Raw genomic sequence first — 13,887 nt, 5'->3', positions numbered from 1 at the left:
TTCTATGCACTTGGCATCAAACATGAATGTGGTAACCATGTTCTTAGAGCAAATAACACTTATATGTTTTTTCTTAACAATAAATTGTTACCGTGAACATAGTATAGTTTACGTAAACATGTCGAACATTTTTTTTTTCTCGGATCAAAAAAATAATTCAATTATTATACAAATAGGAGTTTACAGTCAAAATACTAGGCATTAGGTCCAATATATGGAATCATATAAATTATTTATACTTCGCAAAGATTCTTAAGAGTGATCTTATCCCGTTGATAATACTGACTGGAGTTTTTCTTTTGCAGCATTTTTACATAATATAAACTTTTATATCTACTTTAAGGATGTCCCAATTGTTAAGTATATGAAAATTAATTCCCCGGGATGTCACTTATTCTCCAAAGATTCATGATTTTCGCAAAACGTGTAAAAAAACCTAATACCAACCAAAGATAAAAATTTAAACTTGCTTAGACAAGACTTGATATATGTTTTCTTGACCATTATTAGATACTGAAGTAATGTAACCATGATCGTTCACTACACTCAGATTGAGATCCACCAGTAAATGGGACTTTCGTTTCGAGAGACATGCGAAAATTTATGATCTTCTAATGATCATTATAATGTCATTCCGGAAGTATATTTTTAAATAAACTTTCGTTATTATATATCCAAGGAGTATTATGTATCCTTTGGATATTACGTTTATTTATTACCAAGACAACGAGAGAATATGCGATCAAAATCTTCTTTAGACTTTATGATGATTGTAAAGTTCTTTAAACTGAAATATTCGTCTGAATATTTCTTATACATATATAATGACTCTACAATGAAGAGTAAAATAAACTCGTACCCATTAGCTATAAAGAAATGGAGTTTGAAAACTGAATGAACCTTTCACACGAGCACACAAGTAATATGATGTTTCAAAATTTTGTATAGAAGAGATCGGATGGGAACCTTTAAACGCGATTCTAACTCACACAATTTTCATTTCTACTGTTTCTACTATTCCTAAGACTGTGAAAACCTAATCTATTGAAAATTCAATAAACCTTTCACACGAGCACACAAGTAATATAATCTTTTAAAATTTTGTAAAAGATTATATATATCGTCTAACTGCAATATAGATCTTAATTTTTTGGTCAGGGATGTTTTTTTTTTACTTAAACCCATTTAGTAATGTTTTATACCAATCGTGTAAACACAAAAAATGTGACTTTTAAATTTTTCTTTTTCATCAGACTTTACGTATATAAAGGAAATGGACAAAATCGGCTATTTTTGACCCTAAACCCTATAAAACGTCCCGAAATTTAGAACATTGCAATTTCGAAACTCTCATTTCAGCATTTTATTTTGTATTTCCGAAATACTACTTCTCAAAGTTTATACTTAATGTGTTGCCATATTTTTTAACCTTTTTGAGTTGGCAACACTTTGTTTTACTTGAAAATTCACTGACCTTTAGAAAAAAAACAACTTTTGTGGTTTATGTAATTTATAACAATAGTATCGATTTCAAAATACATAAATAATTCTAAAATTAATGTAGAGCATCATTAAGGCTTCCCATACCACTAAAATATTTTACCTAAAATATATTTTGCCATAATTTTTCAGTGTGTTTTTAAAAGAAAAAAATCTTTTGCTATCGAAAATCCATAGAAAACATAAATTTATTATATTCTATTATTTTAACGCCGGAAAGCTTAAAAAAATTTTTCAAAAACATTTTCTTTCTTGGAATATTTAAAAGAAAATAGAAAAAAAACTATAAGGAAAAGCTAATTTTCTGCTCACAACAATTTGATGAATGTGTTTTTTTTTTTTTGGATTCGAAAAAATAGTCACAGAAAAATAACGAAAACTTTGAGAAAATTTTGTATTTTTTTCAACCAGAAAACTGTTATAAAATAATTTAATACAGAAAATAAAACTAAAATAATTACAGCACACGAAAGTAGCAACAAATGAAAATTATTAATTGCTCTTTATAAATAAATTATAAAAATAAAACAACAACAATAATTATGCAGCTATAAAATAAATTTATTTCTAAATAAACAAATCGAAAAAAACGAAGTACCTATTTTAAATTAAAATGTCTCTAAAACCATTCATTTGTTACAGGTGTTTAAGCACGTTTATCTTAAAATTTAAAACTAATTTATGTTGAAAATTCTATCTATTTATAGTTCATCTCATTTTTATACTTTTATCTTTAATTCAATTTGGAAATTGTATATTTAGTAAAATATTCGGTATTTAGGGGAAATATTCAAAAGACAACAAAAACCAAAATAAAACAATTTTTGTTTTAGATTTTCAATGAAAAATATGTTGTAGTGTCAATGTTATAAATCATGATATTGTTTTTATTTTGGTATTTTAAATCTTTCTTTTCGAAGAGATATTTTTTTCATCGAGTATATAAAAATTAATGATAATGAAAATTTCAAATGACACTATAGAAATCAAAGAGAAATCCCTATATCTATATACATTAGGGTGTCTCGTGGATTAGGGTTCTATAGTTAAAACGAAAAGTCGACTTTTTGCATTTAGTTAAAAATAGACTTTTCGACTTTTTGCAGATTTTTTGACTTTTTACATTTAGTTAAGAGTCGACTTTTAGACTTTTAGACTTTTCGACTTTTAGTATTTTTGAAATAGTCGACTTTTCGACTTTTTTCCGACTTTTTTTTGACTTTTTTACTATTTTTGACTTTTTTCGACTATTTTCTTACTTCTTTCGAGTTTTTCCGACTATTTTAGAGTTTCCAACTTTTCGACATTTAGTATTTTTGAAATAGTCGAATTTTCAACTTTTTCCGACTTTTTTGGAATTTTTTGCCTTTTTCGACTATTTTTTTTTTACTTTTTTCGAGTTTTTTCCGACTATTTTAAAGTTTCTGACTTTTTTCCACTTTTTTAAAAATTTCGACTTTTTTTGACTTTTTCATAGACGATAGTCGAGTTATCGACCTTTTTTGGAACAAAATAGTCGACTTGGACTTTTTTCGACAAAAAGTCGATTGTTCAATTATTCAAAAGTCGATTTATATAACTCTACCGTGGACCACTTTTTACAAGGAATACCTGTAAAACGATGTGTTTCTATGAACTAAATACGGGAAAAATAAAACACAATTTTTTTGAAAAGGTCCTCAGCTGCCTACCTACGATTTAAAAATCTTGATCCTAGTACAATATGTTAAAAAAATTTTTCTGAGCGTCAAAAATTCCGCCATTTTAAGCTTGTCGCGGGAAAAATAATTAAAATTGTTGTTAGTGTATTTCTGATCCTCAAAACGAATTTTATTGTATTTTAAGGGGCATTGAAATTTCATAAAATTCTAAAATGAACTAAACTAAATGTCAAACATTTTTTGGAATATTTTTCTGTATGAACTAAAAATTACGACAATTTTGACACCCATTTCTATAAAAAGCAAAAACCAAAAATATTCTACAAAATTTTTTAAATTATTTTTCCCGTAATCAGCTAAAAAATTACGGAATTTTCTAGATCCATTTCAAAAAAAAAATGAAAATGTTTTATTTTTTCAAAATTGTACAGAGGTCCAGATTTTCAATCGCTGGTAGGGAACTAAGAACCCTTTAAAAAAATACGCATCGATTGAGTGATATTCCTACATGAAATTCTTAAAAAGGCTGTTCCTCGGGACACTCTAATAAACATATTTATATTTATCGTTCAAATATGTATATCTATTACAATATGTAGTGGCTAACGTTTATAGTACTCGAAATATTGGCCGTAGACCTCCAAAATAATATATATTGACAATTTCATATCAAGTCACCCAACTCAAAAATGCAATTTTGATGAAATTTGCAACAAGGTTACTGATATTGGATAGTAGTCGAGAAACGAACTTTCAACTTGTTCAGTTAAGAACTTCTTAACTTCAAGGTGGTCAATGTTGGGAAATCTGGTCATACAGGGTTTTATTTAAATGAGTATAACTTTTTACCTATAAATCCAAGCTAAAATTGTCCAAAGGAGTTTAGAAAGCTATTTTATCATTGTTTCCAAAACATTTTTTTAATTATTTTAATCACATCCAAATATTGGTCATGGACCCTCAAAAGTAAATATATTAAATTTTAAGTTGATCTGGTCATGTTCTTCAGTCTATCGTCTGTCTGTTGAAATCACTATAGAATCCAAACAGAAAGAACAGAAATTTTCCATAAATATTTTCTATAGGTAAGGTTTGTTTGGTTTTAAAAATGGTGGCTCATAATAATCCCTAAAAAAATAAATGGTCACATTCGTTGTCTAAATGTTAACAAACGTAGTAAGCTGACAATTGACATCAATCCGTTAGCAATAAATTTAGACACCGGATGTGTATAAAATTATGAATTCGGCCACGAATTGTTGCAATGTTGCGATGTCTGACAACATATTGCTGTCGTACGTATGTATATATTTTGACAACGGATATTATTGAAAAATTATAAACAGTTTGGATTTGATTTGGTACCAGGCGCGTTTATTTCATTATCCATCTGTGTACCACATTTAGCTATAAACTTATTTTTATGCCCTTATTTCAAAGGTTTATGAAATTTTCGTTACTTACCAAATAATCCTGCTGACATGATTTCCCACTTATTGTATCCGTTAAATTATCCATACTTCTTATGGGCGATGATTCCTGAAATTTTTAAATATAATTTGTTAATCAAAAAGAAAATTGTGTTTTCATAGAAAAGATAATTTTAATAATTTTGATCAATATTTTTGTCCGATCTAGCATTGACCGTAAAATTTGGCCCACAAAATAACATACAGAAGTCAATAATTATGTATTTGTTTTAAAGTTTGATGAAAATCGAACAAAATTCGACTTTAGACCTCATATTGTATTGGGGATTTTACACTGGAGGAGTTTCAACATGCACTATGTTTATGTTTACAACATTTTATAAAGGTCGATGCACGTAAGACCCCATACCTTTCAACCTATAAAATCTGGTCTTAATAACATGTTTTAAATAAAAATTTTATAAACGCCTGTGGCAATTTGCTCAAGTACTCGAGCTTTCCAATCTCTTGCCATAGTAGCCCCGTCTGGGGATTAACAGGTGTCAAGAGACATGCTTAATCTAAACCCTACAAAGGAGAAGGCAATCACTTATTTTTAATGGGCCAGCACTGTCTTGGAACTAGGAAAATAGGTTGTTAGGGTTCCATAGTTGAAACGAAAAGTCGACTTTTCGACTTTTTTCATTTAGTTAAAAGTCGACTTTTTGCATTTTATGAAAAGTCGACTTTTCGACTTTTTTCATTTAGTTAAAAGTCGACTTTTTGCATTTTATGAAAAGTCGATTTTTCGACTATTCAACTATAAGTATTTTATAAATAGTCGACTTTTCGACTTTTTTATTTTAAAGTTTTTGACTTTTTTCCACTATTTTTAAATTTTCGATTATTTTTAACATGTTTCTACAATTTTCGACTTTTTCCGACTTTTCGACTTTATCCGACTTTTTACAACTTTTCGACTTTCTTCGACTTTCAGACTTTTCGACTTTTATTAACAAAGTCGACTTTTCGACTTTTTTCACAGACGATAGTCGAGTAATTGACCTTTTTGGAACAAAATAGTCGAGTTCGACTTTTTTCGACAATTCGAAAGTCAATTTATAGAACCCTATAGGTTGTAGGAAGGAGGATACAGGGAGTAGTATTTGTGAACATTTGATTTAAATTTTCTCAGCACGAAAGTGGCAGGGAATACATCTACAAGAAGTTTATTCCACATACGAACAGTGCGGCTGAAAAATGAACATTCCTATAGTGTGTTGTGCGGTCCAGTGGCCAACCTACCCAAATCTAAAGACTCCGCCCAGTGCATTTCGAAGTGAATGTGATTATTTTCCATTCCAACTTGTGCAGTGAATGTGATTGATTATTTTCCATTCCAATTCATAAATTCCTGAACAAGTAAATGAGTCCTGACATCAGCTGTGTCAGAAAGAGTCTTGTAATACGGAGTAGATTTTTTCATTTATGTATAATACAAATCTGATGAATATTTCTGCATTCATGATCTGACACGGTAAGAATGTAGACATTTGAAAATTGTAGATCTTATAAATATAGAAATGTGGCTTCATCACAAGTTATTGAAGTATAACTAATTGATAAGCTCTTTGGTTATAAAGTAAGATCAAGTTTTTGACCTTCCCCTATGTACAAGATTCAGAACAGATTTTAGATTGACCCATGTAAAGCTACGGATCATAATAAGAAACGTACTATCTTATTCAGCTTTCTAATTCAACAAACGTCTTTACTAAAATGTAAATATTAAGTTTTACAGTTTCATCTAAAAACAACCCTGTAACTTTAGTAAAGCTATGTGTATTCACTGTTGTTATATCTTACAATGTTGTCAGAAAAGAAAATGTCTTACTATAGTGTCAACTTACAATTTTTGTTTTGCAAAATTTTCAGAAATGTTTTTTCTGACAACGTTTAGAAATAAAAATTGTATGTTTACATGATTGTTAGAGGTTTTTTGAACATTTTTCTTATAAGATTTGACAACGTAGTAAAATCTGACAAGCGTGTATCATAGCTTTAAATAAATTATTAAGTTTCATATAACTATAACTTAGAAAATAGATGTCCAATGTAAAAGTTTCAAAAACTATAAAATTGATAATCTTACCTGCAACAAATCCTCCAGACTCTCAATATATTCGATGGCATTACGAAGTATTTCGACTTTTGGTAAACGTTGATTGGGATTTGAAGAGGTGCGTCGTTTCAGTACTTCAAATGCCTCGTTAACCTGCAATAAATTATAGAAATTTTAAAATATCATAAATACTCTACGCTAAACACAAACAAATGATAACAAATAAACGAAAGACATGTATGAGAGTCTGTTGAGAAAATCACACACAATTAATTATGTTTTAAATTATTATATTAAGCATTTCCTATATAGAAAAACTAAACATATACATATGTATACTGTATAAATTGTAAAGGTTTTATTTTATTTTGTGATCATAATTCAAATTAAAATATGCGTTAAATTGAAAACAATAAAATTTGTTTTAGTAACAATGTTATAGCTCATTTGACTCCCTCCCCCTTCGACACCAATACAATCCTTTTATTTAGCTGTGATATGTTTTCAATAAAGTTTTATGATTTTTTTATTTCATTCATTGTTGTTGTCTTTTTTTTAAATCCTAAAATTATGTAAATTTTTTTTAAATGATCATTAAAAATGAGTATCTTCTCCCCTTTCACTTCTCAACAAAATACAAATTTTCCAAATTTTATGACAATTTTATTTTTATTTTAACTACTACTAGATGATTTGTTTTGAAAGTTTATTTTGGTCTATATATTGTGATTATTATGATCGTAAAATTTAAGATTTCATTTCATTCGTTCTTCCTTAACTTGCAACAATTTAAACAAACAATTTGTTGCTCGCACATTTTCAAGACTTTTGCAGATCGTAAAAATTTTAATAGTTTTTCTCTTTTTCGTTTTAATAGTTTTAAATATAAATTTATTAAAATTACACATCTTAATTTGACGCTCATTAAATTGTCTTTGACATTTATGAGATTTTTTGCTATAAAATTTTAATGTTAATTGAATTAGAGAAATTTTTCATATAATTTATACTTTTTTTTTCTTCAGCCAATGGCAAACGATCATATTTTCGAATTTAATGGCGATCATTTAGGGAAGGGGGTTAACGAAAAATTATATCTTTGTAATGGGCTTAAACTGAAATTATTTATTTTTGTTTTATTAAAGGTGAAATATTAAAGCAATAAATAAAAACGAAATGATCAGATCAGAAAAATAATTTTGAAATCGATTTAAACAATTCATTATATATGTCGTATTGTTGTATGTTATTAAAATATATAAACTATCAAACTAAGTTTTGTCGATTTTGTTAACATAGTCTAAAATCCCTATTTATAGGGGACACTTGTTTGGAGGCCATTTTCAATAACGTTCGTCCTTGAGTCCGAATAAGAGTATTTAACAAATTTCATCAAATGTTCTAGAAAATTGGTATATTTTTTTGGACTTGGGGATTACCCCTAATTATGCGAAGCATTGAATTGGATCTAATAAAATAGATTGTAGAAAGGAAAATAGAGAAAGTAGTGTTTGTGGACATTCATTTAAAATCTCTTTATAGCGAAAGTTGCAGGGAATACCTCTGCAGGAAGTTAATGGCACCCACGAACTGTGCGACTGAAGAATGATTTTTCCCTTTAGTATGTGGTGCGGTCCACTGACCAATCTACCACAAATCGATTTGTTCTTGAAGAAAAACGTGTGTTACGCAAGAACAAACTGGTATCGGGAACAAGTTTCCTAATTGCAGAGGAACACATCCCATTGTAGTATCGATAGAACAGTAAAATACACCCTACGTTGAGGCGTTGATCCAGCGAATCAGTAGAGATGGATATCCTACTGTCACCGATAAGTCCTATTGCCCTCTCCTGTAAGCGGCCGAGTAGCTCCAATTTAGACTTCCAAGCTCCGGCCCATATATGAGAGTTGTATTCCATTTTCGGTCGGATATGTGTTGTAAATTGTAAGAAGATTATATGAAATAAAGTATGTCTTACACCGTTTCAAAAAAGCGAGACACTTGAATGTTTCTTTCGACACTTAAAAAAAGTCCAGCGGACACGCCAATGAATGCCCAAAACATCAAAATTTTCCGATTCCTTAATATTTACACCACCAATATATAAAAAAGGAAAAACAATATCTGTCAAGCGCTTATGTGTTAAAAAACAACATTGAGCCTTTCCGACGTTAAAATATGTAGACTCTGTTAACACAAACCCATTCAGAGATTTTTTTCAAGTCGTGATTAAGCGATTCATTCATATTGCGTCTCATTGCCCCAATCTCTAGAGGGCTTATCCTATAATTGAATGAATTAGAATGGTAGATATTACTGTCATCCGCAAAAGAGTAGATAGAGTTGAAAGAGTGAATAGAAAGTCATTTATGAAGATAAGAAATAAGGTGGGAGAAAGAACGGAGCATTGCGGTTCCCCTGAATTAATCTTTAACAACTCATACAGTGCGATCTCTAAGCAAGCTCGAAATAAATCGAGAGAAGTTGTTACCGACACCAATACAATTAGATTTGATACAAGTGCAACATACCACACTCTATCTTTGAAAATATCTAGAGCCACCACTTTACTTTCGCCAAAAAGATGAATGGAATAACACCGACCTCTACGAAAGCTATGATGGCGGTAGTTAAGTAAATCGTTCCCAAGATGGAAATTGGTCATATTTTCCATAACTTTAAAAAGTGCTGAACAAATAGCTATTGGACGGTAATTTTCGGGGATATTTGCATCTTCTTTTTTAGGAATTGGGGTTAATTTAAAGTCTTTAGGGGCCTTAAAATAACAGCTTATAGTAAAAGTGAAAAGAGGGCCAAGAAATGGTTTTTGATTTCTTTGTATTCAGATATTGAATAAAATATGATAGAAGATTAGAATCCTTGCTGTAGTCTTCAATCGATAAAATGGATAATTCGTTTGATAAAACCTAGTTATAGTCTGTACTTGGCCAATCTATATGTGTCTCTATAGTATGATTTGTTTTTATACCTACCATCAAAAAAGATGTTGGATATATGCATTCCGTTTGTAGTACATCGAAATAAAAAAACCCGCAATATATTCTGAATCCTTATGAAGTACTAACACGATCTAGTGCGTCCGTCCGTCTGTCTGTTTAAAGCACGATAGAGTCCGAACGGAAAGATGTAGAGAGTTGAAATTTTCCACAAATATTTCTTATAAGTTTGTTTCTTAATAAAAATAAACAATATGGGTCTACGTTTTCGGATAGTCCCCTTACAAGTGGACCCCCGAAAAAGCAACTTTAACAGTCATAGCTAATTTAGTGATATCGATATGAGACAAATTCTCTGTTCAAAATTTTATGAGGTCAAATATGGACCGATCCTCTCAACATTAGGAATAGGGTTTAATATTTATATAAAAGTTATTTACATAAATTTTATCAAATTTTTTGAAAATACAACTTGTTGTTTCATTACAAGTTTTAAATAGATGGACAGATGAACGGACGAGCATCACTAGTTCGATTCAGAAAATTATACCAACCCCAGTTTGATGCATTAACCCTTGTAGCGAAAAATAATTCTATTGCGATCACTGAATTAAAGAAAGCTGACTTTTTTTGGTCTTTATATAATATCCGGTATTTTGTAAAACATTTCTTCTCGAAAAAAAATTGCATAAAATTCAGATCGACAAATTGTTAAAACTAAAATCATTTTATATCCCTAAAGTATATAGACTTAGTTTCCCCCATTTTAAAATTTAGTTTGTTAAGCATTCAAATCAACTTTGGCTCAATATATGTCGGGCGCAGATCAAAGGGGGCCTCTACTGCCGATTTAATCAATTAGCATAAATTTCTTAAAATTTTTAAATTAAAACTTTACTAATCTGCTGCATTATTTGAGACCCTGATTCCATATAGCTAAACTGGTTATAATAGTTGTTAAATATTTTATCAATATATGTCTAAAAACATAGTTTTGATCTCTTGAAAATTTGCATTAAATAATAATAATAATTAATAAATAATAGAGAGACTCTATGGGACCTTCAACTAATAAATTTAACTGAAAAGCTATGTTTTAAATCCAGAAACTATGATAAAACGAATAAATTTTTAAATGTTTCAACAATTTTTACTAAAATAAGGGAATATTTGCCCAATTCACAATTGATGTCGTAACGTTGTAACGTTGTATGTCATAAACATTTTCCAAATAAAATTTTTTGAAACAAAAACAAATCAATTATAAAAAAATTACGAAGTACTACGATACAACCGTACAACACTGATTGTGAATTGCACAATTGAGTTTTCCGTTAGAACTTCAATCACTTTGTCAAGAACCAAAGTTAAACTAATCGAATAACAATTGACTGATGTAGTGCTTAACCGTCGGCAAAATTCTTGATTAGATTAAATGAAGTCCTACGACAACATATCCAAAACTCTTAACACTCGTACCTTTCTTAAGCGTCTACGCTCCCGCATTGTGGCCGCTTTTCGTCGATCAACAGCAACACTTTTCTTTTTACAGGCTTTGCAAGCCCACGTTAAGCAGGGTCTAGACGATTGAGCATTAGCACAGACTAACGGTGCTAAAACATGCTCTTCCGAACTTAAGCTATTCTCATCGTAATCCGTAAAAATGGGTGAAGGAGTTAAATTATGCGATTCATTTGAATCGTTAAAATTACGGAAATTACATGAGTTTGTAGCCAAAGAATCGTTAGTTGAGGCAACACTATTGAAACGACTTAAAAATGTTTGTAACTGTTGCTGCTGCTGCTGCTGTTGTTGTTGGTGATGATGTGAATGGTAATGATTTTGTTGTTGCTGCTGCTGCTGTGGTTGGTGTTGATGCTGCTGTTGTTGGTGTTGAATAACTGCAATGTTATGTTGTTGCATATTTAAATGATGGTTAAGCATTGATTTGGTAGAATTTTCTAATAAATTATTAAATTCTTGTTTAATTGTAACTTGTGGTATAAGTATTGTTGCATCACTATCACTGCAATTATCAATGATATTGTTGTTGTTGTTATTACTATTAACATTTGATATATTTAAATATTGTAAATTTCTTTGATATTTGGTCATGATTGTAAAACTTTTGTTAAAAAAACACTGTTAAAAATTTTATATATTTTTGGTTTTATATTCCATTAATTTTCTTTCTTTTTATTATTTTAAATTAATATTTCTTAAATTTATTTTTTTGTTATTGGCAAATTTGCACTTAAAACTTTATTTTTTCAATTTTCTATTTCATCACTTGTTGATCTTTTTTTGCATCAAAATTTATTTTAATATTTCCAAGCGATTTTAAAATTTTCTGTTCTCCCGTATAACTTTCCGTTAATTTTGCCGCGTTTCACTCGTTTGTCTTGTCATCTGCGACGCTCATTATACATTTGGTGACAATATTTTTGTGTTTCTTCTTTAATTTTCAAAAAATTTCACATCTCAATTTTTGTGTGTTGTTTTTTTTTCAAAACATTTTCAAGATGTTCAACACTCAAGATGCTTACTGCCTTGAGATATTGTTCTATTTATAAATCGTGTGATAATTCGTTGATTTTCTAATCTATTGAGTTGAAAATATATATAATTTTGAGTGTATCTTGTTATATAGAACACGCCCATTTTTTTTTTAATTTTATTTGATATTAACGTTTAGGATTTAAGCAGAAGACATTTTGTTAAATTTTTATATGTTTTTAAAGATATTATTTAAATATTGTAAGGATTTTTAAAGTGATTTATGGTATAGTTAATAAACTTTTTATTTTTAAAATATTTATTCAAGTGTATATTGTTATTATTGACTACTTTTTATGATTTTTAAACAATTTTGCCACTGTTCGTTCGAAAACTTTTCATATACTTGCTGCATGATCCTAGTTTTCCAAAGTTGTTACTTTTTTTGAATCAAAACTTTTGAACCAAAAGTTCTAAGGCTTTAAAAAAGGAATGCTAGTTAATTCTCTTAGAGCGGGTTTTTGAGTTGGCAATCAAATGCCAATTAATAACCAGATTAGTTAATCTGAAAATTAATTGATTCTAATATTAATCCCATTTGATGTTTTTGAGTACAAAATTAAACTTTGCAGTGTTGTCATACAAAACAACAGAAAACGTCACTGTTTGTTATCAAAACAATGGATATTTTATAAAAAAAAGCAGAAAGACAATGTAAATGTAATATGAAAATTAATGAAAACTTAAATTTAAAGCAAAACAAATTCCATAATTTATACTAATCAAAATTAAACATTTTAATGTTTATTTTAATAAAAATTTTATAATTTTTTTTGGCATCAGCTGTTTACACTTTTGCATTACTTGCTCAAGTTTAAACCACCTCCATTGGGCGATTAAAACAGCAAACAAAATTAGCTGACTGAGGGCGAGTTTTTCTGATAAAGATAATCTTCATTCTTTGGTTAAACCTGGTTTAATATATGTTTCGTGTTTTTCAGTTATCAGTAAAGTTACTTATTATCTTAGTTTAACTGAGTGTAATTGGCCAATTAAACTCAAGTTAACACAATTAACAAAAACAATAAAACAATGATTTCGGAAGAACAAAAACATAATATTGAAAGTAAATTACAATTTTCTGATTTGTTTTCTTTCATTAATTATTGCTTTAAATGTTTATTTAACATTTTTCCACAATTTTCCATTTTACAAAAGTATTGTTTGCAAAAAAACAGCTATTCATTGTTTATGTTTTTGAGTGAAAACTTGACAATACTAACAAAGTTAACTGAGCTTAAATCTTAAACTGAAAAACACAATTATCGGTTAAAGTCCGCCTAAATTTGTTCCGAATTTAATCTAACAACAAGTTAAGCCTAGTTTAACTGAGTAGTAAGAAACAGAGTATTCAAAAACAACTTTTGACGATTAATTTTAATTTAATCCCTAATCCTTCACCTAAAGATTAGCCCTTAAAAGTTTTCAATTTCTTTAATTTACATTCGAAATTTGGTTTATTTAGATTTATGCTATTTCGTTACATTGGAGCCACAAATTCTTCAATTTCAATTGGCAAACGGAAATCGAGTTCTATGCAAATGCATGTTTGTAGTCAGTAATTCAAAATAACGAATCAAAGAATTTGCTACAAAATGGCATCGATTTGTTATCGCATATTTTTGCATATTTTGTTATAAATGCATAAATTGCATCTTTTGCTTTAAATTGCATATTTT

At 29.0% G+C, this 13,887-nt stretch overlaps 1 protein-coding gene across 3 annotated transcripts in view; it reads right to left on the bottom strand.

Moving 5' to 3' along the window:
* LOC111690986 (myogenic-determination protein) overlaps window positions 1–12,078 on the bottom strand; it is a 29,078-nt gene extending 17,000 nt beyond the window's left edge. For all 3 annotated transcript variants that reach the window (XM_046950398.1, XM_046950396.1, XM_046950397.1), the window contains exons 1-3: window positions 11,132–12,078; window positions 6,723–6,845; window positions 4,626–4,700 (exon numbers count right to left, since the gene is read on the bottom strand). In XM_046950398.1, coding sequence (XP_046806354.1) covers window positions 4,626–4,700; window positions 6,723–6,845; window positions 11,132–11,767 — 834 coding nt within the window. In that variant the 5' untranslated portion in view covers window positions 11,768–12,078. The remainder of the gene's footprint in view (window positions 1–4,625; window positions 4,701–6,722; window positions 6,846–11,131) is intronic.
* Window positions 12,079–13,887: the final 1,809 nt, after the last annotated feature.

Source organism: Lucilia cuprina, chromosome 4 (assembly GCF_022045245.1).
Source record: "Lucilia cuprina isolate Lc7/37 chromosome 4, ASM2204524v1, whole genome shotgun sequence".
In the NCBI taxonomy this organism is placed as follows: domain Eukaryota; kingdom Metazoa; phylum Arthropoda; class Insecta; order Diptera; family Calliphoridae; genus Lucilia; species Lucilia cuprina.
Note: the sequence above shows the minus strand (reverse complement) of the source record. Positions and strands in the feature narration are given on the sequence as shown.